At 46.4% G+C, this 22,325-nt stretch overlaps 2 protein-coding genes across 7 annotated transcripts in view; one reads left to right on the top strand and one right to left on the bottom strand.

Annotated features, from left to right (window-relative positions):
- The window catches only part of PIP5K1C (phosphatidylinositol-4-phosphate 5-kinase type 1 gamma), a 74,176-nt gene extending 60,396 nt beyond the window's left edge, over positions 1 to 13,780 (bottom strand). For all 6 annotated transcript variants that reach the window (XM_067557322.1, XM_067557314.1, XM_067557335.1 and 3 more), the window contains exon 1: positions 13,479 to 13,780. In XM_067557322.1, coding sequence (XP_067413423.1) covers positions 13,479 to 13,578 — 100 coding nt within the window. In that variant the 5' untranslated portion in view covers positions 13,579 to 13,780. The remainder of the gene's footprint in view (positions 1 to 13,478) is intronic.
- Positions 13,781 to 18,989: 5,209 nt separating this feature from the next.
- Positions 18,990 to 22,325, top strand: part of TJP3 (tight junction protein 3) — a 40,007-nt gene continuing 36,671 nt past the window's right edge. The window contains exon 1 of the mRNA XM_067557256.1: positions 18,990 to 19,107. The gene's annotated coding sequence lies outside the window, so the exon portion shown is untranslated. The remainder of the gene's footprint in view (positions 19,108 to 22,325) is intronic.

Here is a 22,325-nt window from a genome sequence, read left to right as displayed (position 1 = left end):
TCCAGTTGCCATAGGCTGGTGGCTTAAGAGGCTTGGGGAAGGGAAGGAAAGAGAAGGGTACATTAATATTTTACTTAATTTAATGTTAATTTCAAAGAGAATGTTGTCAACTTGATTTATTGAAACTTTTTTTTTTTTTTTTTTTTTTTTTTTTTTTTTTTTTCAAAAGAGTTCCTGTTTCTGATGCAGCCCCCTTTAAATAGAATGTCCCATATAACAGCTTCACACAAATGTGATTTTCAAGTTGGTCATGGCCCTTTAAAAACGTGCAACAAGTATACAGAAAGAGAGGATCAAAACGGAGGTGAAGAGGCATGTCGTATCTATTTCTGAATATACCTAAGAGGTTTTCCTGAATTAGAAGCAGAAGTTCACCAAACTCCCAAGGCTGTCTATGTATGTCTCTAGCTGCATGCAGAGCGACCAGGTGCTTCCACCTTGTATTCAGCTTTCACACGCTGAATATATTTCCCAGGCCTGCAGAAGAGCTCTGTGAGAGCTCAAAAGCTTGTCTTCCTCACCAACAAAAGTTGGCCCAATAAAAGATATTGCCTCACCCCCCTTGTCTCTCTAATATCCTGGGACCAACAAACACCTAGCTGCACTTGGCTGGGCCTACACTAGCAGATTTTCATAAAGTCTCATTCAAAATCATCTACCCTCAAAATAAGCTTGACATCTGATGACTGGCTGAATCACGTAGTCCCACAACCCAAGCGCCACAAAGTCTCAGGGAAATCTAACGCTCAGAAATTGAGCTGCCAATCACCAACAGTACCATGTCCCACTCTCATCCCTTGACTGGGTAAGGGCCACCTCTGTTCTAAGATACTGGAGTGATTTTGCATGATATCCTATTACAGGGCACCTAAATTGCTGAAACAAAACAAGCTCAAAGTTTAAATAACTAAGTGAGCTGCCAAAAACCATAACAAACCTGAAAGATGAAACTTCAGTAGAAACCAGTGGAACCTCAATGAGTTATGGTACCTCGTGACTCTGCTATCATGCTGAGAAGCATGGATGTGTTAGCTATACGACATTGTAGACCATTCACATAGGTGCCTCTGACATGGCCAAACCAACCCTGAGCTGAATCTTCCTGGCATAGATCTGCGAGTTTGCACAACAGCAGGTTGATAAAACAAGGCAGCATCTCCAGCCCATTGAGCAGCATTCACTCTTATATGCCTAGCATCTATTACTTCTATTTAACAAATACGGCTGGGTCAAATTTTTAAATTCAGTCAAGAATGAGTTCTCCTCATTTGTTTACCCAGACTTTGTAAGGGTAAATAGTCTGAGTTAAAGAACAGTGGCGTTTTCAGACAGGAATCTTCAATTAGAATATAAATGGAGCAAGAGCATTGTGTATTAAATACAGAAAACTTCATTCAAAAAAGACACCAGGGTTGCAATGTCAAGCACTCAAGAGTCAAGAAGTGCCAGAATTAAGGGTGATCATGTGACTTTCATTCAGGTCTCCTGCACATGTGCACTGCAACAGTCATGCCCAGCATCACAAGCAACTAGGAACAGAACCCAGCTGGAATTCCAGCCCAGGGCCTTGTACACAAGAGAGAATCCTCTCTCTTCATGAAACTCTCTGCCTCATTCATGGTCCATCCTGCACACTGAATGAGACAGGGATCCTAGACAAGTAGTTATAATCTTGAATTGACAACACACAACCTTAAATTTAACATTTCTTAACTTCTGAGTGCCTGTCTTTGCAACCTTAATGTTCTTTTAACACCTTTACAATAGTTTCCTAAGATTCTTAAAAACAAAATTTAGATCATGTGGAACATGGAGACCCTCTTCATGGATCATCAGGGTTGTAACCCAGAATCCTCGGATCCAAGGCACAGGTCTCTACCACTTGAGCTAATTGAGTAGCAGTTATCCTCTACGTGGACCAACCATAAGGTGGTTTGACACACCTTACCAGTGGCTTACACAACTATTTGTTAGACAGCAGAGGAATGCTGGAAGTCTCGAGTTCTATTCCTGACGCTGCAGGAATAGTGGGAGATGTGGTCTGCACAGATAGGCACGTAAACGTCACATTCATTTGGAAAGGCAGGACACCTAAGAAGAAAGAGATTTGAGTCTGTCATATTAGAGATTGGGTTCTATTCTCAGCTCTACTGGAATTTCTTCTCCAAATGTTCTTAAAATTGGCATCAATCTGGGGTGGCTATCCCTGTTCACACAGAACATAGCAATAGGTAAACCTAAGTTTATGATTTAGAAGCAAAACAGGCCTTCTGATTCCATTCCTTAGATTACAGTGAGATGCTGCCAATAACTATCTTTTGTCTTGTTCAGCAACATGCACAGTCAGTACTTAGATAATAAGAACTCAGGTCTGCAGGGGCTTCAGTGATCTTTTTGGGGATGCTGAGGTGAGAAGGAAGGAGTATATAGAATTGCACATGATTAATAAGTGAACAAGCCACAAAAAGTTATTTGCAAGATTTTAGGATGTTCTCCCCTTCCGATTCTCATTTTCTTTAATAAGCATTTTCTGGCATTACTGCTCCAGAAGCCTCTTTCATTGAAGAGTGACCTAGAAAGTTAATCCACCAGTGACTCTTATTTAATATTGAAGTGAAAACAGGCATTCAACCCTGACAGACTGAAGTGGAGAAAGAGGCTACATGAAGACAAACTGAAGACAGAAGAGATGCCCAGATGCTCTGTCTAAGGGGAAACATCCTATAAACCCAGGAAAAACAGCATCCTGGCCTCTACACTGGAAGGATTAACTTTCCACCTGCTTCCACGCAGAGATTTAATAAATCATTATTGGAAAAAATTGTATAAGGAAAGGTTGAGTGGTAGAGAATGCAGCATAATTTGCATTCCACTAGAGAAGCTTAATTATTGATCTAATAATTGGTGGTCTTAGTATTAAATAATAAAGTTAGGAATGCAACATAGATCCTGGTTAATCTTCCAGATCTCAGCTTTAATAACTCCTGTTAACAAGGATTGTTCTTTGAGTTATCTGTAAACAAAATAACACGAGCTTGATTTAAAACAAAAACAGCATACCAAAGTGAAACTTTACCCTTACTTCTCCAATCTGCCTAGGCAAGCATTAGCCCAGCAGTCAAATAGGACATCACTTATTAACTCTGTGAAGTGTTAAGACCCTGGAATAGTTTCAAGGCTGTTTTTATCTTAGCTCCACCTTTGAATTTAGATACTATTTTTATAGTTTGCATTTCTGTCAACTAATTTTACTGAGATTTGTATACTGTGTCCATTCATATGTATCTGTGTAGAAGGTGAGAAGGACCATTGTACAGTAAATACAGAAAGGGAAACGGTCCCTTTAAAGGAACATCAACTTGAAACTGACATTTTAAAAAAAGTAGTTTCAGGTGTTCCATCTGACCAAGTCCCTCGAACAATTTGTGAAGGGTTTCCAATCACATTTCTTACCCCTTCATTTTCTTTTTAATTCAAAATTTCTCCTGTTATTACATGAGGTGCACACAAACACACAGGGGACTGACTGACTTAACAGGGGAAACAGTGAAACTGACTATACACAAAGTGCTTTTAAATGCATAATGTGAAACAAAAACATTCCTTTAACCTTTCAATCACATTCACTTTAGGAGCTACTTGAAGGAAAGGAATTTTCAGAGAGAAGGGTGGTTATTTAGTTGACTGACCCCCTTGAAGAAATGGGGTGAGACATTCCTATTGTGAAGGGTTTACAAAAGTCAGTTTGCGACATGAACAAAGATAGGGCTGAAAACACCCCTAAAAGATCAAAATTTGCATCCAAAAGAAATCTGTCACTGAAAGCGAAATCTGATTCCATTGCCATCTCTACCATAGACAAGGCACTTACTTTAGTTACTTTTGGAAATAGTGGCCAGTGATTTTGAATGCCCAACTTGCAACACCTTAAAGGGGACAATTTTCAGAAAGTGCTGTATGCCCATCCTCTGGAAATCAGACCCCTTCATGGTGTCTCAAGTTGGGCACCCAAAGTCACCAGTTACTTTTGAAAGTCTGTGCCTTCCCCTCTCTGGGCCTCCATTTCCTAATCTGTACAACAATGCTAATACTTGCCTTGGCAAAGCACTTTGAGAGAGTCAAATGAAAGGCATGGCACGTGCAAAACATGAACTGAAAGAGAAACGGGCAGAGTCTTTGGAAGAGGGCTATGGAGTTTTCACCAGACTCCACTGTGTTCCCTGCACTCCACAGGCAGCAAGCAAAGTGTATGAATGATTCTAGTACATTCTACTGCACACCCTGTGGAAAGCAGCAAGTGGAGTGGCTGAGGGTGACTGGACAAGCGTCAGAACATAGGCAGGCTCTCACCATCTTCATGATGAGCTCTAGGTAGGCCACCACCCAATCTCACAGCACGTTAGAACACGCCATTTTCAAAGACAAACTAGAATCGTTTGCACCTTAAATTCACCAAAGAAAATGTGAACGCAAGCTTTCAATGCTGTAATGTCGTCACATCTATACTATTTTTTAAAACAAAACAGCCATCTTAGTGGTAGCTCTAAGAGGCAGTGGTTAACTATCTTAATTTTATTTGTAATTAAGATTAGCATTCATTTCTAGGACTTGTGCCAAGACTGAAATTTTTCTTACTAATCCCTAACCTTCAAAGACCATGGATGAAATCCTGGCTCCAGTAAAGTCAGTGACAAAACTCCCACTGACTTCCATGGGGCCAGGATTTCACCCCATTTCCAAAAAATTTATGCAACACTAGTAATGAAACATTACTGGTGCCTTATCTCAACTGCTGTAACCAGAGTTCCCACCAATTTTGTCTACACAGCAAGCACACTCTGTATGCAGTTATTGACACTACTATTTCTATCACTACAATGCATGCTAAGATTTAGCATTTCAAGGAACTCGGCCAGTTGGGAGCAGTGTGATAAAGTGATTTTACAGATGCGTCAGAGTTATGAAAAGGTCTCAAGCCTGCCCATTACATGGAAGCATTCTTCTGACGTTACAACTCACACACAACACCTTGGACCAATATATATCAAAATTACTCAATTCAAGTTCCCCAATTTGGCCTAAGATGACCTCAATTAGCTGAGCTTCTAGAGAGTCCTAAACAGAAATGAAAATCCACACAAAATCCTTATTGATTAAACTCTCATTGCTACAGACTTTACATGACTGGTATTAAAAATATGATTACACAGTTATTTTGGTGGTTATTGTATTGCTTCAGTTAATGCAAGGCTGCCTGCTTTACATCAGAACACAAGACAAATGAATATTCAGCAGCTTAGAAGGTCATAGTCAGCTTGAACTTTAATAGTCCCACTGAACCCCCTGTAAATAATAAGTCCTTGTCCTGAAAATAAAGCTGTTCTTTTAACAGAAATAATCATTCCCATTTCCTATTCTACAGTAAATATTTAAGAGCACCATTTCCATTCCAGAGTCACTCACTGGATTCACTTATTTAGATCTGACAGAACCAGAAGGGAGGTGGTTTTACTCAGTAAATACTATAGGAAAAAATGAGTGAGGTACATTAAATGGCTCATTATGAAGTGGAACTGCTTAGAGACGAGCCGCTTCTCTCTTCTCTAGATTGCCGAGTCGACAGAAAGAGGCTAGTTGAGCATCGCTGGGAGTTCCAAACAGCATAAATTGATGGGAACATGTTGAATTCTCCAGATTTACCCACCACAAACACTGACTCAGTCCAGTCATTTACCATAAGACAATGAAGAAACTCACAGGTAACCTAGGGAAGCCACAAGAACATATGATGGAAAACAACTATACCTAATTATGGGTTGAAATGATTTTGTTTAAATATGTGGGTGCAGAAGAGAAAGTGAGAGAAAAGCTACTGTCATAGTTTTTAGCCTTTTCTTTATTACTAGAAATGTTTCCCAAAAAGTTCTGAGGTTAAGCTACCAACACTACTGGAAAAAACCCAGCACAAACGCACGCCACACTGCCCTGGGAGCAGAATATTTGCCTAAAGGAAGACAAGGCAGCACCATTGGCTCTTAGACTCGTCACAGAATTTTAATGCTGGTGAAAGGGACCGGATTGATATCTTCTACAGACTGAAGCGCTCCACTTCTCAATAGGTCAGGCACAGAATGGGAAGAGACAATGAAAGCCTTTCCCACTACCATGTCTCAACCCTGATCTCTGGGTGTGCGATCTTCAGGATCTCTGCTGAGAGCACCAGTTGTGATACAAATTGAAGCTAAACGCATTTCATTTATTTAACATCAACATCAAACAGCCTTTTGTTTGACATCACTAACAGACCCACTTCTCTTTCTATTGGGTTTCCAAGGTTTTGCCATCATTAAGGTATCAATACCGTGCAACTGTAAAGGTTGTAAAACTACATGCAGTAAGGTGCTTGGCATGTCACGGATCTGCATCAAGGAATCTGCCACTCCACAAAAGAAAACATGTGGATGGCTGTGTGCATACTGAAGTACAGAGCAGGTACACCATCAGTCTGCAGTCAATGCAGGGTGGATCTGTGCGGCAAACAGTTTGCTTTGCCAAAGACTCACAGAAATGAAAATATTTTGTTTCTAAAAGTCTCTTCAACTGGATTAAGGAACAAAAAACATCATACAGAGGTACCATCTCCTATATAAGTTACTTATTGGGAACTCAAGCCACAGAATGAGGGCTCTTTTAGAATATACCAAGCCGAATACCCTGCTGAATATCAAACCAGTTCATACCCTGATCTGCGCACATGAAACTAAACCAGTTCAATACTTTGGGCCTATTGAGTGCATGACTCTCTCTTATTGTGGCTCAGAGGAGCAAGCTCTGCTCTCAATTATAGTCATGTAGGTTGCACAGCTGTAGTGAGATTGGAACAAGATATGACCTTACTGGAAAGCCACGTATTTGAATTAAAAGGACAGTCAACTGGACTGTTAAAAATTAACTAAGAATAAGACTGGTAGGGTCCCCTTTAAATACACACACATTTTTTAAAAGATTCCTTTATGAAAAAATATTGATAGGATTTTCCAGTTCCCCTGCTGATATTTATACAGCGCCAAATGCAGTTGGGCTCACCCCTCCTCTTGCCTCCGTGCACTTGCTTCTTGAGCAGGAGTAGCAAGGCAAAGGCTCTCTTCCCTCCCCAGGACCGGCAAAGGCCAGCTGGGAACTACAAAACTACTCTTCTCCCACATTCCCTGCCCAAGCTCTCATTGCTCTACAGCAGGGGCTCTCAAACTTGGGGTCAAGACCCCTCAAGGGATCGTGAGGTTATTATGAGGGAGCTGCAGCTGCCAGTCCCCAACAGAGCCCTTCAGAGTGGGGTGGTTGGACAGCAGCGGCTGCTGGCTGGGTGCCCAGCTCTGAAGGCAGCACTGCCCTCAGCCGCCGTGCAGAAGTAATGGTGGCATGGCATGGGGGGTGACTGGCATGGCGTGGGAGGGGTGTCACTTTTTGCAGTGTTTCATCAGAGCCTGAAATATTTTTAAAGGGGGTCCCAGCAAAAAAAAGTTTGAGAACCCCTGTTCTACAGCCTGTAGAAAAGACTGGGGCTCCTCAGTACCCCAAATTTTACACATCCCAGCATCATATAAGGATCTAGGGAACAAAGGGGGCTCCATGACCCACCTAGCTCCCACTGCATCCCAGCACTATAAAGATGTGTTGGGATTGAAGGAAGTGGTTCCCAGCTCCTGCTGTTCCCCACCTCAGTGCAGGGCTCCCAGGAACAGGAGATAGGCTCCTGGAGCTAAACTTCAACTGCTGCTGTGTTACTGGTAAATACTGGGGAAGAGAAGGCACAAGACAAGAAGTCAACAAAACAGAGTGAAACTGACTTTGCACCAAGTAAACACACAGACAAGCCTGAAAAATGTTTTCCCTCTAATTTCTGTTTTAGCCATCTCTGCTGAAGTTACATGAGACTAGGACAGAGGCAACCTTTTCAGACAAATGTGACTTTCAAGTCTATTACATCTTGAACTACTTACTCTTAGTTCCCGCAAGCATAGACAGATGGGAACTAATCATGTACTAGAAAACAAGCCTCTTAGAAAATATTAAGGTGCAAAATCATCACTGCCAGAAGAGAGGCACCTGCCAAGCTCCTGCAAATTAAATTCTGATCTGCAGGAATATGCTCAGCGACAGCAGTCCAAAGAAATGGATGGGAATAAGAAGATGTGACAAAGATGTAAGCAGCACCTGATGAGCACAGTACTCCAAACCTTTGTTGGAATATCACATGACCATGTCAGATCTATTTCTGGACTTAATTTGTTTCAGCTGAAAGATGCTTTCATGAAGGGAGCTAGCACTGTAATTTGGACTTTGTTTCATACTGCAAGATCTGTATATGGGAAAATTCACATTTTAATCAGATTATGGGCTCTTGCCAGATGCGCATAGGTCACATGAGTGAATTGCTTTAATCATTGGGCTCAAAATATATGCTACTTGCACAATTGGTCTCAGATCATTCCCTGAGGACGACTACTTAGGAGACCTACGAGAAAGCTCCCTGAATGCAATACAGCAGCAGCAATTCACTCAGTCCCATCAGTACTGGATCATGCGACTTGCTGTTACATACAGATCAATGCTGACTAAGCCACATGCTGGTCAAAAAATCAAGTCAAAATATTTCAGAATAGTGGCTAAAACACCCAGCGCTACGATGGCAAGTCTCTATTTCTTATTATCCTTCCTCAGCTCTCAACCGCCATTAGAACTCACCCGTCCTCCCTGTTCACTTCCTGCCTATTCCCATTTAAATGGGCAATTAATTTGCTAAGCCAGTTATAACTTTAGTTCAAAGACTTTCTTCTAATTCCCCACAGATGGGCTATGCACTAGGCTGATTTAGGGAGAAGTTACTGCAGAGAGGGTCTTTAAAATGTCGAGGGGTGGGGAGGTGTCTTCTGACTAGCCAACTCCCCTCAAAGCCACTAGCCACCATCACCTAAACTGGCACTATTTCCAAAGGGCACTGAGCACGCACCAAACCACTATGCTTTGAACCCTAATCACACCTGGGATGATGTTTATATTTGATTCTTCCTCAAGATAAGATCTTCCCATTCTGGGAGTGGATTCTCCAATTTCCCTTTTCACCACACTGGCAAAGATTAAACTGTTTCTGGCCTGCAGGCAGACTTCTCGTCTCAGCTCTTTAACCTGTTCACTGGATAAAACCATTTCCCACATCCCTTGTGAAGTTACTTATGATTTTATTTTTGGAATGAGGAAGAAATTTTCAACCAATGAGCAAACACTTAATTGTAATAATGTGCTAATTAGCACCCCTAATACCAACACTTCAAGACTGGCGTTATAGCTTCAGTCCATGTCTACGGAGGCTAAGAGGGTGAGCAGCTAAGCGTGAACAGAGTCCTCCTTATACTCTCCAGAGTGGGAACAGCAGACAGTGAGGTGCAAGTCAGGTAACAGAATCCAGCTATTAGATCAGCTAGCCCATCTACCTACAGAGAGAAAACTCAACCTGTAGACGCTGGAGGATTCCAGTGCTTTGCCCAGTCTAGCTTTTAAGTGTCATAAGTGATAGGGCAAGACTTGAAAAACCGACCAGACACCAACTAGAGAGAAGCCCAGGCCCCACCTCCCTGAACTGCTGGGATTCCTATGGTATGTTGCCTCTGAATCCAGCTTGGGGGCACCATCTTTTGTAACATCATTGTGTAGTCGGGTCTTCGATAATTTGAACCCTACCCCCTAATAAGGTCTGTTGGACTCTTCTCATTCTCTCCAGAAAGCTGCTGCAGAGGGAAGAGAGAAGGATGAGGTCACTGCTCTTTTACCCTTCCCCAACCACTTTTTGGGGACAGGGTATTCCATGCTGAGTAACGTAAGGGCCTGCCATTGCTGCTGCTGATCAGAGCTTTCCCAAAGACCAATCATGTGAAGATAATCTGACTCTCACCAGTTTCACTCCCGCTCACAGCAAAATTGAACAAAGTTCTGCTTGGTAAAACTGCATGCAGCTGTCTGGACTAGACTGTGTACAGACTCAGGAAGACAGTACTCCATCAGTTTATATGTGGTTCAATTTTCAAAAGTGCAACTATAATGGCTAGATATTTCGGGGGACGGGAGAGGAGGGGGTAAGAAAGATCAGATTCTGCAGAAACTGATGAATTAGACCTTTGTGCTCATGAATGAATGCTTCCTGCTTGCTAATAGCAAGTGTGTTTTTCTCAAGGGTTTTTCATGAGGCTTCCAAAATGTCCCTTGGGAGATCCTCCCACAATTAATCTGACTGTTGAGAAAAAAAATTCCGATCTTCAGCCCAAATTTCCTCTTACTTCCATCCCATGACTTCTAGTTACGTCCCTGTGCATACTACATGAGTCCCTTCTTTCCTTGAAGTTCACATCATGCCATTTCTCCCCATGCTCGCTGGAGGCCTTTATTGACCTGGACAATGCCCTTTATTAACCCTGTCAAGTTTAATAAGAAAGCACAGCTCTCAGCCAATCCAACCGCACTCCTCGGCAAGCGAGCAGAAAGTGGCTTTTGTCTACACCGGCAATCTTCCATCAATGGTGCTGGCCCAGTGAGTCTCCAAAGCTTTAACCACCACGTCATCTAGTGCTGCTCTGAGCAGAGACAGAGGACAACACGATTTGTGTACGCTACAATGGTTGGAAATGTAGGAAAACTGCTAGTGTAGAAAGACGGTGAGACAAGGAGAAGTTCTATTTGGGAGGAATCCATCCCAACATATGCCTGAAAGCAAATGGAAGACTATTCCCATGCACAGGAATGCGAGGTCTCAAAACACACCCACCCTGCTACTTCTCTCAGCAGCCCTGACAGGATCTCACTGTAGTTCTTCCAGTGACAACATGGCAAAGTCATGAATTTGGGGATATTTCACAGAAGCAGGGGTGCAGTCAGGCTTAAATCTAACTTTCTGCTGGCAATGTTTTAAAAAAGTTGCTGTGTCCTGCCTATCTACCTGTGTTCCCCGCTGCCTGTTTCAACAGTAAGCACCTCAGGGCAGGGACCTGTCTATGTCTAAAGTCATGCAGCACACTTGAAACACTGTAAGTAAACAGTTCTTCAAATCAAAACATCAACAACATTATTCTTTGCCCTGTGTCTATCTAGTACTATTCAAATAAGACAAGATTTCCTATGGCTTTAGTTTAAGTCAAGCTTTGTGCTTTTTTTGCAGAAGGAAAAAATTATGTACCCATTGTTCTAAGTCAGCAGCTTCCACAGATTCCTTGCTGCGTTCTAAGCATCAAAATAATATTCCGCCACCCTCCAATGCTCTCAGAAAATCAAAGAGGTTTAAAAAAAAAAAAGCAAGTGACATTTTTGTTGCTCTGTGACAAAACGTTTTCTTTTTTCTACTTAACATCAAAAGCCATAAAGCCTGTCTGTACCACATCTTGCTAAACAAGCCTCACGCTGCGCTCCAGAAAGGAAAGCCTAGAGCCTCTCCCATTTATTTTTCTAGAGCTCACTCACAGCGAGTCAGATGCGAATGTTCCCTCCATTATCCTAGGAGTACTGACTGACTGACTGACTGAAGCAGAAAGTCCAGGGCCAAGCTGGGCTTCTCAAGAAGCCTGGCTACCACCTCCCTCACCGCCTTTTACGGCATTTGGCTCATTAAACGCTGCCAACTCCATAAGATGGCATCGCAACAGATTTCTGTAGTGGATTATTTAAATTCTACTGCCTCTAAAAATCCAAAAGAAAATCAGATCACCGTGTTATGACAATCAAAAGTTAGCTGATTCTGTTAAATACTATGAATGAACTCGGTGTTCAGACTACAGATACTCAGCATCTCTCTGAATCAGGCCCACAATGGAAGTTAACAACCTGGAACGGCTGCACCTTGATCATAAGCAAAACCGAACCTAAAACTGTAAAGTTGTAACGGACTGCAAGTCAGGGAGCAAGGACAGATATACGGGGATTTGCCCAGAAACGTGTTTCTGATTTTGTCAATTTGAGACACCAGAATTCATTTATTTAATATGATCAGTAATGGCGAGCCCCGTGAGGAGCTTGTTTCCAACCTAATAATCACTTGCAAGCAGCCTTGAGAAAGCAGAGCTTTCTGGTCTTGCTTTGGATAAGATGAACTGCTGAGAAAGTGACTGAAATATGACTTTCCTGTGATTGGAAAAGGTTCTCACAGCCTATAAGGGCTACATGGGGGAGGTCACAGGAAGAGCTTGAGTAACTGAGGAAAGCAATGAAGAACAGGAGCACAAGAGAGAAGACCCCCTCCCATCCCATTCTCTGTAGGAGTCAATATGAACATAACATTGAATTGACATTCAATCCTGTCCTTCTATCAAATGAGCAGAGAACACACAAGGAGCAGAGCCAAGTGGATATGTACTTTCCAGAGAAAGTTATGGTTGGGGCACAGGACTGAAACTCAAGAGATCCCAGACTCCATGTATGACCCCTTGGCACATCATTTAAATGCCCAGTGTCTATAAAATGAGGATAACCATATTGCAAGGATAATATCAAGAATGCCTGTGTGGCTACTCAGATATTACAGGGGCAGGAGGGCTGAGAAAAGCCAATAAACCCAGGCAGTGACGAGCTTCTTGCCTCATCAGATGTCACCAGATTGGGGGCCACTGCCTGCTAGTATTCGATTGGGAGAGGAAGGGTAATTTTTTCCCTGAGACCCTGCACATGGTTGGTATTTCCAGCACTCTCCTTTAAGGAGAGAGACACATGTAGAGGCAGCCAGGGGGTTTCTAGAAGTTAGCGACAGAGGAAGCCAGTCCCTTCTAGACCATCTCGCTGGGGACAATGAAAGACTGTTCCCTAGTCTATGATCCAGGACTTGGGCCTATGTGGATGAGGCCCCATCACCTGATGTGCTACGGCCAAGCGATGGGGCTCCTACCTCCCCTGGAGACCATGCCAGAGACTGATGCACCTCATTTGCCCCCAAGGGGCAACCCAGCCTGCCCCTTCCCTTCGCACTTTACATCCCACCCCCCCCAGAGCTGACCCCTGCTCTGCTCCGGAACAAGCAGCAGCAGCAGGGCAGGGGCAGGCTAGGGGCAAAGAGGAGCCGCCCCAGGTTCGCTTATTGGGGGGGGGGGGGGAAGAAGGGGGTCTATGCTTGGAGAGCTTTCTTCTGGGCACCATCATTCAGCGTCCCACTGCCCCACCCCGGCCGGTGCCATTCGGGGGGCGGGGGAGGGGGCCGCCCCACCCCGGCCGGTGCCATTCGGGGGGCGGGGGAGGGGGCCGCCCCACCCCGGCCGGTGCCATTCGGGGGGCGGGGGAGGGGGCCGCCCCACCCCGGCCGGTGCCATTCGGCTCCAATATTCAGGGTCCCCCCCCGCGCTCCAGCGCGGTGCCTCGCCCGGGCAAGTCATTGCCTTGAGAGGGGGGCACTCAGCCCTGACCGCTCCATCCGCCCCCCCCCGCGCCGGGTCCGACCGCAGCCCCTTCACCTCCTGCCGTGTCCAGCCCCCCCCAGCCCGCCTCCGGGGTGACAGCTCCGGCCTCGGCGGCTGCCGCGCTCTCCGCATCGTCCGGCACTTCCAGCTCCATGGCCGCGGAGAGGGGGGAGGCTGGGCAGGCCCCGGCGCCGCCGCGCTCCGCGCTCCTCGCTCCCCCGGCTCCAGCCGAGCAGTCAGCCGCCGCCGCCGCTGAGGAGACTGGGAAAGGGCTGCCTCAGTGGCAGTGCCGCGCTGACCATAGAGCCGGGAGTGCGGCGGCTAGAGGCGCCCTGTTGGCCCTGGAGAGGCGGAAGAACATCATAGAGGCCGAAGGAAGCAGAGGTAGAAAGGAGCCCCCGGACCCGGAAATAAGCCGTACATTGGGCTATGGGGATTAGATGCCGCCTGAGAGGGGAGATCATAGAGCGACAGTATCATGGCTAGACGGCCGCCTATAACCGGAAGGAGAGGGATTAGGCGTTAGCAAAACCATAGAGCGGAGGGAGGGAGAGTCACACATGCACCTGTTCCCGCTCATGAGTGACAGAAACCATAAAGACTTCCTGGAGATGGAGGCTGGGGCGGGGCCAGTGTGTCCTCAGAGCGGGGTGAGCGGCTCTAGCCCTGCGGGAGTGAGGGTGGGGCGGGGCCTCCCTGATCACCATGGCAACACGGCCTAGCCTGTAGCTGAGCCTTCTGCAGTGTCATGGGGGGAGAGATGCTTACACACTCAATGCCCCCCCCCCCCCACCTCCGGCCAGGCAGCGGCAGGGGTCCTATGCTGGGACGTGGCAGGATGGGACGTGGCATCGCCCTGATGGCCCCATGGCCCCATGCTGGGACATGGCAGGAGGCAACGTGGCATCGCCAAGTGTCCCAGCAGCTAGTACTGAAGGTGGCTGACGTTATAGAATGATAACAGACATGGACTGGACTAAATCCTGTACTTCCATGTCAGTGTGCGGTGCCTAGAGCAGCATAAACATGTCATGGTGTGAAATTCCAGCTCGCACTGACTTCCTACTGCTTTTTATGTAGCTTGTTGTAAAAAAAGGCAACTATCTAGATGAGTTGGTGGTGCTCCTGGAAGAGCGCTGCGTACCCCCGGGGGTACGTGTGCCCCTGACTGAGAACCACTGGCCCAACACAATGGGCCCTGATCCTGGGGTCTCCCTCGGTACTACCATAGTATATGTGATAATGACTAATAAATATGTATCTGCAGCGCCACCGGTCACCCCTGCTTCCCCTTTACATTTGAATCAGCAGTTCTGTGACCAACACCCTTTGTTCTTTTCTCTCTAGACTCACCTTAAAATTCAGCCCTGGTGTATATAGTTGCAACTGCAAACCAGTCAATAGAAATTTGTCCCCTCACATCAGGGCTGAGCTGGGGCCACCAGACTCATTCTCTCCTTTTTTATCTTTACAATACTCACCGTTGCTGGGAGGCAGCCAGTTTTGTCTATGCTGATGCCAGCACGACATACTCTCAAAGGGTGAGAAAGTCAGGAGAATGCCACTGTCAGGCTGGACTGGCCAATTTAATCGGTGATGTTCGGTTCGTAAAGAACCACTAACAATCAGATAGGAAAGCTCTTCAAAGAAATGATCCCCAAGACCCACTTTGTCTTTGTCTAGATTAGGATTTAAAGGTGGGATGTCAGACCCCATTCTCACTAACACATTCTTAAAAGTCTAGTGTAGACAAGGCAGCAAAGACGTTAACACGAGTTAAACAGCTCAAGTTAAAGCCTCAATCCCCACCCACTCGACCAGTTTATCATGTGTTAAAGTGTAGACTGCCTTGCCTATACTACCCTTTCAGTGCGTTAGTTAGAACATGTTAGCTAGCACATTTTAACAACACGTCTTGAAATCCTAATCTAGACTCTAGACAAAGCCAACGTTGGCCTTCAAGATACATCCTGCCCTTCTAGGGAACTGAGCCAAAAAAAATCCTCTTCCCCACTCTCCCTCTTCATTTTAATCCATCTGGGCCCAGGCTTTATGGCAAATTATTGGAAATTTGGTACTGGCCTATCTTCTCTTTCTCTCATGTAACAGCACCACCTAGTGGTAGAGATCTCCTCTCTTGCCCTGACATGCCAGATCTAGTAATCCTATGTCGTTACCATCATTTATTCAACCAAATACAATGTATGAGTCTCACATTGGATAACAAAGCAGTTGCTGTTGAGGATTATGAAATACATCACCCCCTTCTCTGGAGGAGAACACTTCTCATGCATCACACCCAGTCCCTGCTTGACCAAAGGAGCTAGACACCTGGACCAGCCCATTGAACTGAAGCCTCCAGTGTGGCAGTATGGCATTGTTTTTTATCCAGAAGATGAGTGCATCTTGATTTTAATGGTATTTTGCAGAGGGCAGAGTTAGGGCTGTCTGGGTATGATGTTGCTGATTCCGGTTGATTTGATAGTGGGTGTATAGCATAAGAAGATGATGTAGGTAGATACATAAGTTTTGTGGTTTTGACTCAAATAGGGGGATACCTGCTGTAGGCACCCCATGAGGAGTGCTCTTCTTCTGCAAAGCTGCCTGTCTCCTTCCTCCCCAAGGACCACTCTGACACGGCGTAGCTTCATAGCAATAGAACTGTCACCCTGTGGGATGGACTGTCCCACCCCCATTGCATATGGGCAGCACATGATGCATCCTCACAATGTCTGAGTGTGGCAGGATGGCACATGGCCGCAGGAAGATGGTGTCACACACACAGGTGCCAGAACATGACAGGATGGCTCATGGTGGTGTTCTCCCCTGCATGGGGCATGCTCTGACCTTTCAAAGCCACTTGCATGCACCACCCTCCCCACACCTGTAAGTGCCAGATGGGTTATTTTTAAACAATCAGATGATTGTCTAGAGAGTGAAAATCTCCTCCCTGGAGATGCAAATAAAGCTGAACAGTGGCAATTGAACAGTGGCAGAGACAGTTCAACATAGCAAGCACCTGGCTCTCCCAGTGAGGAATCTTTTGACGGTCCCCAGATAACAGGTAACTTCCAGCTGCCTTTCCATATTAAACAAACACAGTTGAACATTGATCTAATACATTGTGCATATCACAGTGACTAATACTTGGATGGCATGTTCCATCATAGGATCTCAAAGCACTTGGCAAAAGTGGGTATGTATTATAATTCCCATTTTATACATGGAAACTGAGAAACTGAAGAACATATAGGTTAAGCGAGCTGGCCACGGTCAAACAGCAAGTCAGTAGCAGAGCCAGGTCTCCTGATCCCCTTCATTCTCCAGACCATGCTGCAGCCCAGGTCTCCTGTCTCCCAGTGCCCTAACCACTAAACTCCCACCCTTACTCAAATCCATCTAATTATGGCCCTACCAAATTCATGGCTGTGAAAAATATGTCCTAGACTGTGAAATCAGCTGCCACATTAAAACCTTGCCTTCCTAGTCTTATCTAGGATGTTACTGTTAATTAACATGTTAAAAACACACTTTTCCCCCCTCATAATGAAGTCACTTCTCCCTGTTAGTGGGAATTTTCCATACAGCAACTCAGGGAAAAGAAACATTTCTAGAACTGGAAAATATGATTGTAAAGGGGGCAGGGAAATGAGGCAGTCAGTACCTGCAACTACTGTCTGCAGTAGACGAGATTTGAAAGGGACTCTGGTCTGTGGGTTCAGGATGAGAGAATAAAACCCACTGGCAGCAGCACATGACAAACTGTCTGGAGTTTGTAAGGATCAGTGCTTTAAGAAAATAGCACCTCAGTGACAGTGTCAGTTCAGCATTATTCTCAAGCAATGGAAGCCTTATTCCCAAGACAACACCTATGCAGCTGCATAGCATGGAGTCAAACACTATAGCCAATGAGAATATTTAGCCTATATCATCTGACATCTTCAGAGTGCTGTGCAGATGTTGACCAAGGAATCCTCACAGCCCCTCATCAGACAAAAGTATTATTATCCCCATTTCACAGCCAGGGAAGCAGAGTTCTAGAGGAACTTTCCTGCCCAGGTCTTTAGAGAGAATCCGGGTCTGAGATGTGATTAGGGCTGAGACTATCCTCCCGCCTTGTCTTGGGTTCACACCACTCGATATCAAATAAAGAACCGGGCAATTCCATGAGCAGTGAAGAAATTGGTGACCCTGCCAGCTACGATTACAGCGTAATCCTGTCTCGTGCATTGGGCTGGAAGGAAACTGATCACTGCTGAGGCTGGGGAAGAATTTTTTCTCTTTCTTCAGCGTTGCACAATCAGTCTGCTGGCTAAGGTGACTTTTATGCCCTCCTCAATAACTTCAAAGATTGACCACAACCCTAGAGACCAGCAGCTGAACTTGGACTATTGACCTGGTTGGGGATGGCAAATTCTGCACTGGGGTAGGCAGGCACTGCTCTGTTGAACTCAGTGAAGAAAAACCCGCAGCCCACCCTGCACATAGTGATATTGTTCTGCATTAACCCCGGGGAGCCTGGAGTAGGGTAATTCTTATTATTCTTTATTACTGGTATTATGGTAGTGCCTACGCAGCTAAGGGCCAGCTGAGGATGGGGCCCCATTGTGCCAGGCACTGGCCAGACAGAGCACCAGACAGTCCCTGCCTTGGAGAACTTCCAGCCAAAATAGACCATACCCACGGAGGGCAGAGGGGGGGCAACAGGTGAGCAGAGTGGCAGGTGTACATGTCACTTGGTGCCATGTGTTTTTGTTTAAGCCTTCCAGTGGAGTTTTGTGGGTGCAAGGGGATTTGCTAGATGAGGAAACACGGGGAGGGAGTGAGGCCGTAGAAGGGGGTAGGGGAGATGAGGGAGAAGACAAGCAAGGCAGGCAGCGGGAGAGACCAGGAGGAGATTGGAGCTAGCAGCCAGTCAGCACAGGGGTCAGAATAAGTGGCTCTTTTCTTCCTTGGGGCTCAGGATGCCGCAGCAGAGAAGGTCCTGGGGGCTGTGGGGGGGAGTGACTCACATTGCTCAGTAGCCACCCCGTTGATTGATTGAGATGCAGCATTGATGGGAGCGAGTCGAAAGTCCCATCTCACCCACCTTGGCGAGAGACGCTTGTGGTACTAAAGCAGGTGGAAAGATGCCCTGGAGGCCCCAGTCATAGCAGGCTAGGGAGGAAAGAGCTCTTTGATCCCTCTTGCAGAAATACCATGCCAGTTTGCCAGCCCAGGGACCCAGCTCCTCACCTGGCCTTGCTAGGGAGATGCTAAGGAGGAAACTCCCCGGGAGGAGGAAAAAAGAAATGTGCAAGGCTGTTTTAGATCAACCCCATTCCCTTGCAATACTGGGACTTGTCTCTTCTCCTCATCGATTTTTCTAGGGTTCCCCCAGGTATAAGGAGTAATTTCTGGCCTGCTCTCTTGCTGCATGTTTAATCGCCAGCAAAGCTGCCCAAGTTCCATTTTCCACAGGTTACTTTTTCTTTCTCTCTCTATTTGCCTTGCAGTGTCTGGCCCACAAGGGGTTAAGCGAGAAAGCTGCTGCTGCATATTTGAAGCAGCCTTTACCTGGGGAGTAGAGAGGAGAGTTGTCTTCTTCCTGGTATGGGAACACCGGGGAGTCTGTCTCTATCTCTATGTGTGGCTGAATCCCAGTGAATTTTTCTATTGTTGAGAAGCAAACACCTCCCACAAGGTGAGTGTTTAATTTGGTGGAAACCATGGCTTTGATTTAACTGCTGTGATGGAGGGAGAGGGCATTTCTTCCTGCTAGTACAGAGCTGAAAAACAGCCTACTTTTTTATTTGAAAAAGTACAGAGTTCCCCATTTTGTCAGCATACCTCCCTGAAATCCAGGAGAGGAAATAGAAATGCCTTTCACACTCTGCTGTCATGTTTCCAAGGGAGTGGAAAGTACCTAGGGCTCCCCTGGAGTAGGAGAAGCAATGTTCAATTCTTATTGACTTTTAGAGATGCTTCTTAAAGAATCAGACTTCAATTGCTAAACTAAGGGAGATCAGCTCTGGAACTGAATTTTGCAATTGGAACCCTTCTCTAATGGTCATGTTTTGAAAGAAACTCACCTTTCACTCTGGTCAGCCAAATCATTAGCCAGGGCCAGTGACTTTAACACAGGGCTGCGCCCAGAAGCTGAAAGTCGAAACGCTGTGGAATTGAATTGATTTTATTTCAGATATGAGCTCTGAATCACTAGGGCAACTTGGCTTCCCCAAAGCCGGATTAATTTCACAGATTCCACGTTTGTGTGTCCAAGACCTCCCCTGCCCCAGGCAGCGAGGCAAACTGCTCTGTGCTGTAGCCACGAAGCAGCCTGTTTTGATGTAAAGACTCTCTCATTATCGGTGACCCTGAAGCATGTTGCTGAACGGAGTGAGGCACAAGTAGGTGAGGTGAGCTGCAGACAAGGACGGTGACAAACAAGTGTTAAGAAATTATAGGCAGCCAGTTTTATGTAGAGAATAATCCAGGAGTTGCTCTGGATACACAAGTGTAATTTAGATCCCAGTCTGTCTATGTGGAAGGATACAACTCTGTGCTGTGAATGTTCAGGGCCAAATCCGTGCTGCAGATAATACTCAGTCAGAGGATCTGATTCCAACACTGGTCCATTTGTCTTAGCTGAGCCTTGGGGAAAAGTCTTAAAAGCTTTTGTGTCCTTGCATGTTTGTTCAGCCACATCTCTGCTGTGCAGTAGGAAAGGAGAGGAAAAAATGGGCATTTGTAGTGTGCACGGTGCTGTATATACAAACAAGGGGCCAAGCTCCCTGTCTCAGATCTCCCTGCCCTGCAGTCACATCAGTCTGTGTGGAGCCCTCTTGGATTGGTTTAGGGCTTAACTCTGAGACTGGTGGGAAAGGTACAACGAATGGTTTTTTAAAAGACGCTCTAAGATAGACCCTGCCTCTAGCTTCCCCATCGCTGTGAACTCTTCAAGGTGGGAATCTAGGAGTGGGCTCTGTGCTCAGTTGGTGTTTAATGCACAACAGCAAACAAACTACTACTGGTCCCTCCCAGGCCTCTGAGTCAGGCCAGAGCTGCGGTCAGTGTTTTCCAGATACTGCTTGATTTAGCAGGCTGAGAAGGTGGGGGTGGTTTCTGCAGTGAAACCTGCCAAACCAGCTTCTCTGGTGGTTTGCTTGGGTGTCTTCTCTCCCTTAGCCTGGGCACACAACAGCTAGGTTAGTGTTTAAGTGCCCCAAGGTTGGAGCAAAACTCCCTCCACGAAGCCAAAGCAAACCTGGGCAGGCACTTGAATTGCTCCTATGATCTTGCTCATCAAACTGCGAAAGTCGGGGATCAGGGGGAATTGCAGGGGTGGGGCTGCAGAGCCTTTCCCAAGGGCCCTGGCAGAGCTGTGGGGTGGGGAGCAAGGCTGGACTAGGAAGGGGGCTGCAGGTCAGTAGTAAAGGATGGTAGACAGTGCATTGAGATAAACTCACAGGTAGAGCTACCGACCTGGCTGGAGCCTCTTCCGAGTCCCTCACTTGGTCCCCCCCGTGTGCAGTGATGATAGGGAGCCCTTTCCTGGGGGCTGCACATGGGGTTCCCCTCTGGGCCTTCCTTCCCCCAAGCCACCTGGCTGGTCTTTGCACAAGGCCTCCCTGAAGCGCCTGTGTGGGGCAGCTGATAGGAGAACGCGGAGGCTAGCGGCAATAAAAACGGCTCCTCACCTTGGGAAGCTTAGCAGGGCGGAGAAAGCTGGGTAGGATTCCCTTCCCTCCCTGTTGCCATTAAAACTAGTCCCATGGGGGTAGCCTTGTGGGTTCACACCCACTGTCCCGCCCTGCAGAGCAGTTTCGGGTCAAAGACTGAACTGCAGCCAGTTGGGTCATACCTAGGCTAGGAGTGGGCAGATTGCATTCTCTTCAGCACGTGTGTAAACAGCTGGGTTCATTCACTAACCGATCTTTCCCTGCCACTCCCCACTGAGATCTCTTTCTGGTTCCAGTCCACCTCTTGCCAGGACCCTGTTCCCTGTAAGGCATGGGGAATTCCTGCGCTCCTTCTGGGGTCCTACTCCACCAGCAAAAGGAATGTGCTCTGCTACCTCTCTCTGGCAGGGCCCCCACATGGGGGGGGGGTAGAGTACACTTTACCAGAGGCTGTGGGGGGCCCGGCCCAGGCTGCAACCCCCATTATCATGAGGGAAAAAAAGTCATGGCTCAGGAGATTGTCTGTATGGGATGAGGGATTGTGGGATGTGTGTGGGAGGGGGCCCATGTTACAAGTTTGTACTGGACCCAAAAAAATTAGGCTTGGGCCCTGCTCTCTGGAGTTGACTCCTGACCCTACACTGGGGTTAGAACAGCCTCGCAGGGTTTGACTCTGCCTGCGCCTTCCTTTTTGGTTTTTAAACACAGCAGATTTTTTTTTTTTAATTTCCACACCAGGACTGTGTTAAATAGGGGAACGGACATGACGTGTGAGTGACTGACTGTACGCACCCTCAGCGTGGAGGAATAGTCTGCTCCGGTAGCCCCTCTCTCTGATGCTCCAGTGCTTTACAAAGCCTTCCCATCTCTTTTTACAGAGGGGGAGATACTTGCCCTCTGTGTGGCTAACTTGCCTAAAGTCCCTGGCAGAGACAGAACTAGAACACAGGAGTCCTGACCCCTAGGCTCTTGCGCTAACCACCAGACCATGCTGCCTTTGTGACTCACTATGTGAAAAGATGATTCTGTCTAGAGTGCAGCTGTTCCTCCCCTTAATTTCCCCCCCTCTCCTTTTCGCACATCTTGGCTTTCCAAACAGTTGCCACCCCACCGAGGGGTCATGGCTGAGGGATGGAGAGAATTGCATGGCTGGGATTCTAGGGCTTTTAGTCCGAACGTGCTTGTGTTTGCGTTTCTTTTTAAGTCGGGTTTCTGTATAAATTGGTACCCCAACTGGCTG

The sequence above is a fragment of the Emydura macquarii genome, unplaced genomic scaffold (assembly GCF_026122565.2).
Source record: "Emydura macquarii macquarii isolate MOO-44397 ecotype Brisbane River unplaced genomic scaffold, CSIRO-AGI_Emac_v2 contig_306, whole genome shotgun sequence".
Lineage (NCBI taxonomy): Eukaryota > Metazoa > Chordata > Testudines > Chelidae > Emydura > Emydura macquarii.
Note: the sequence above shows the minus strand (reverse complement) of the source record. Positions and strands in the feature narration are given on the sequence as shown.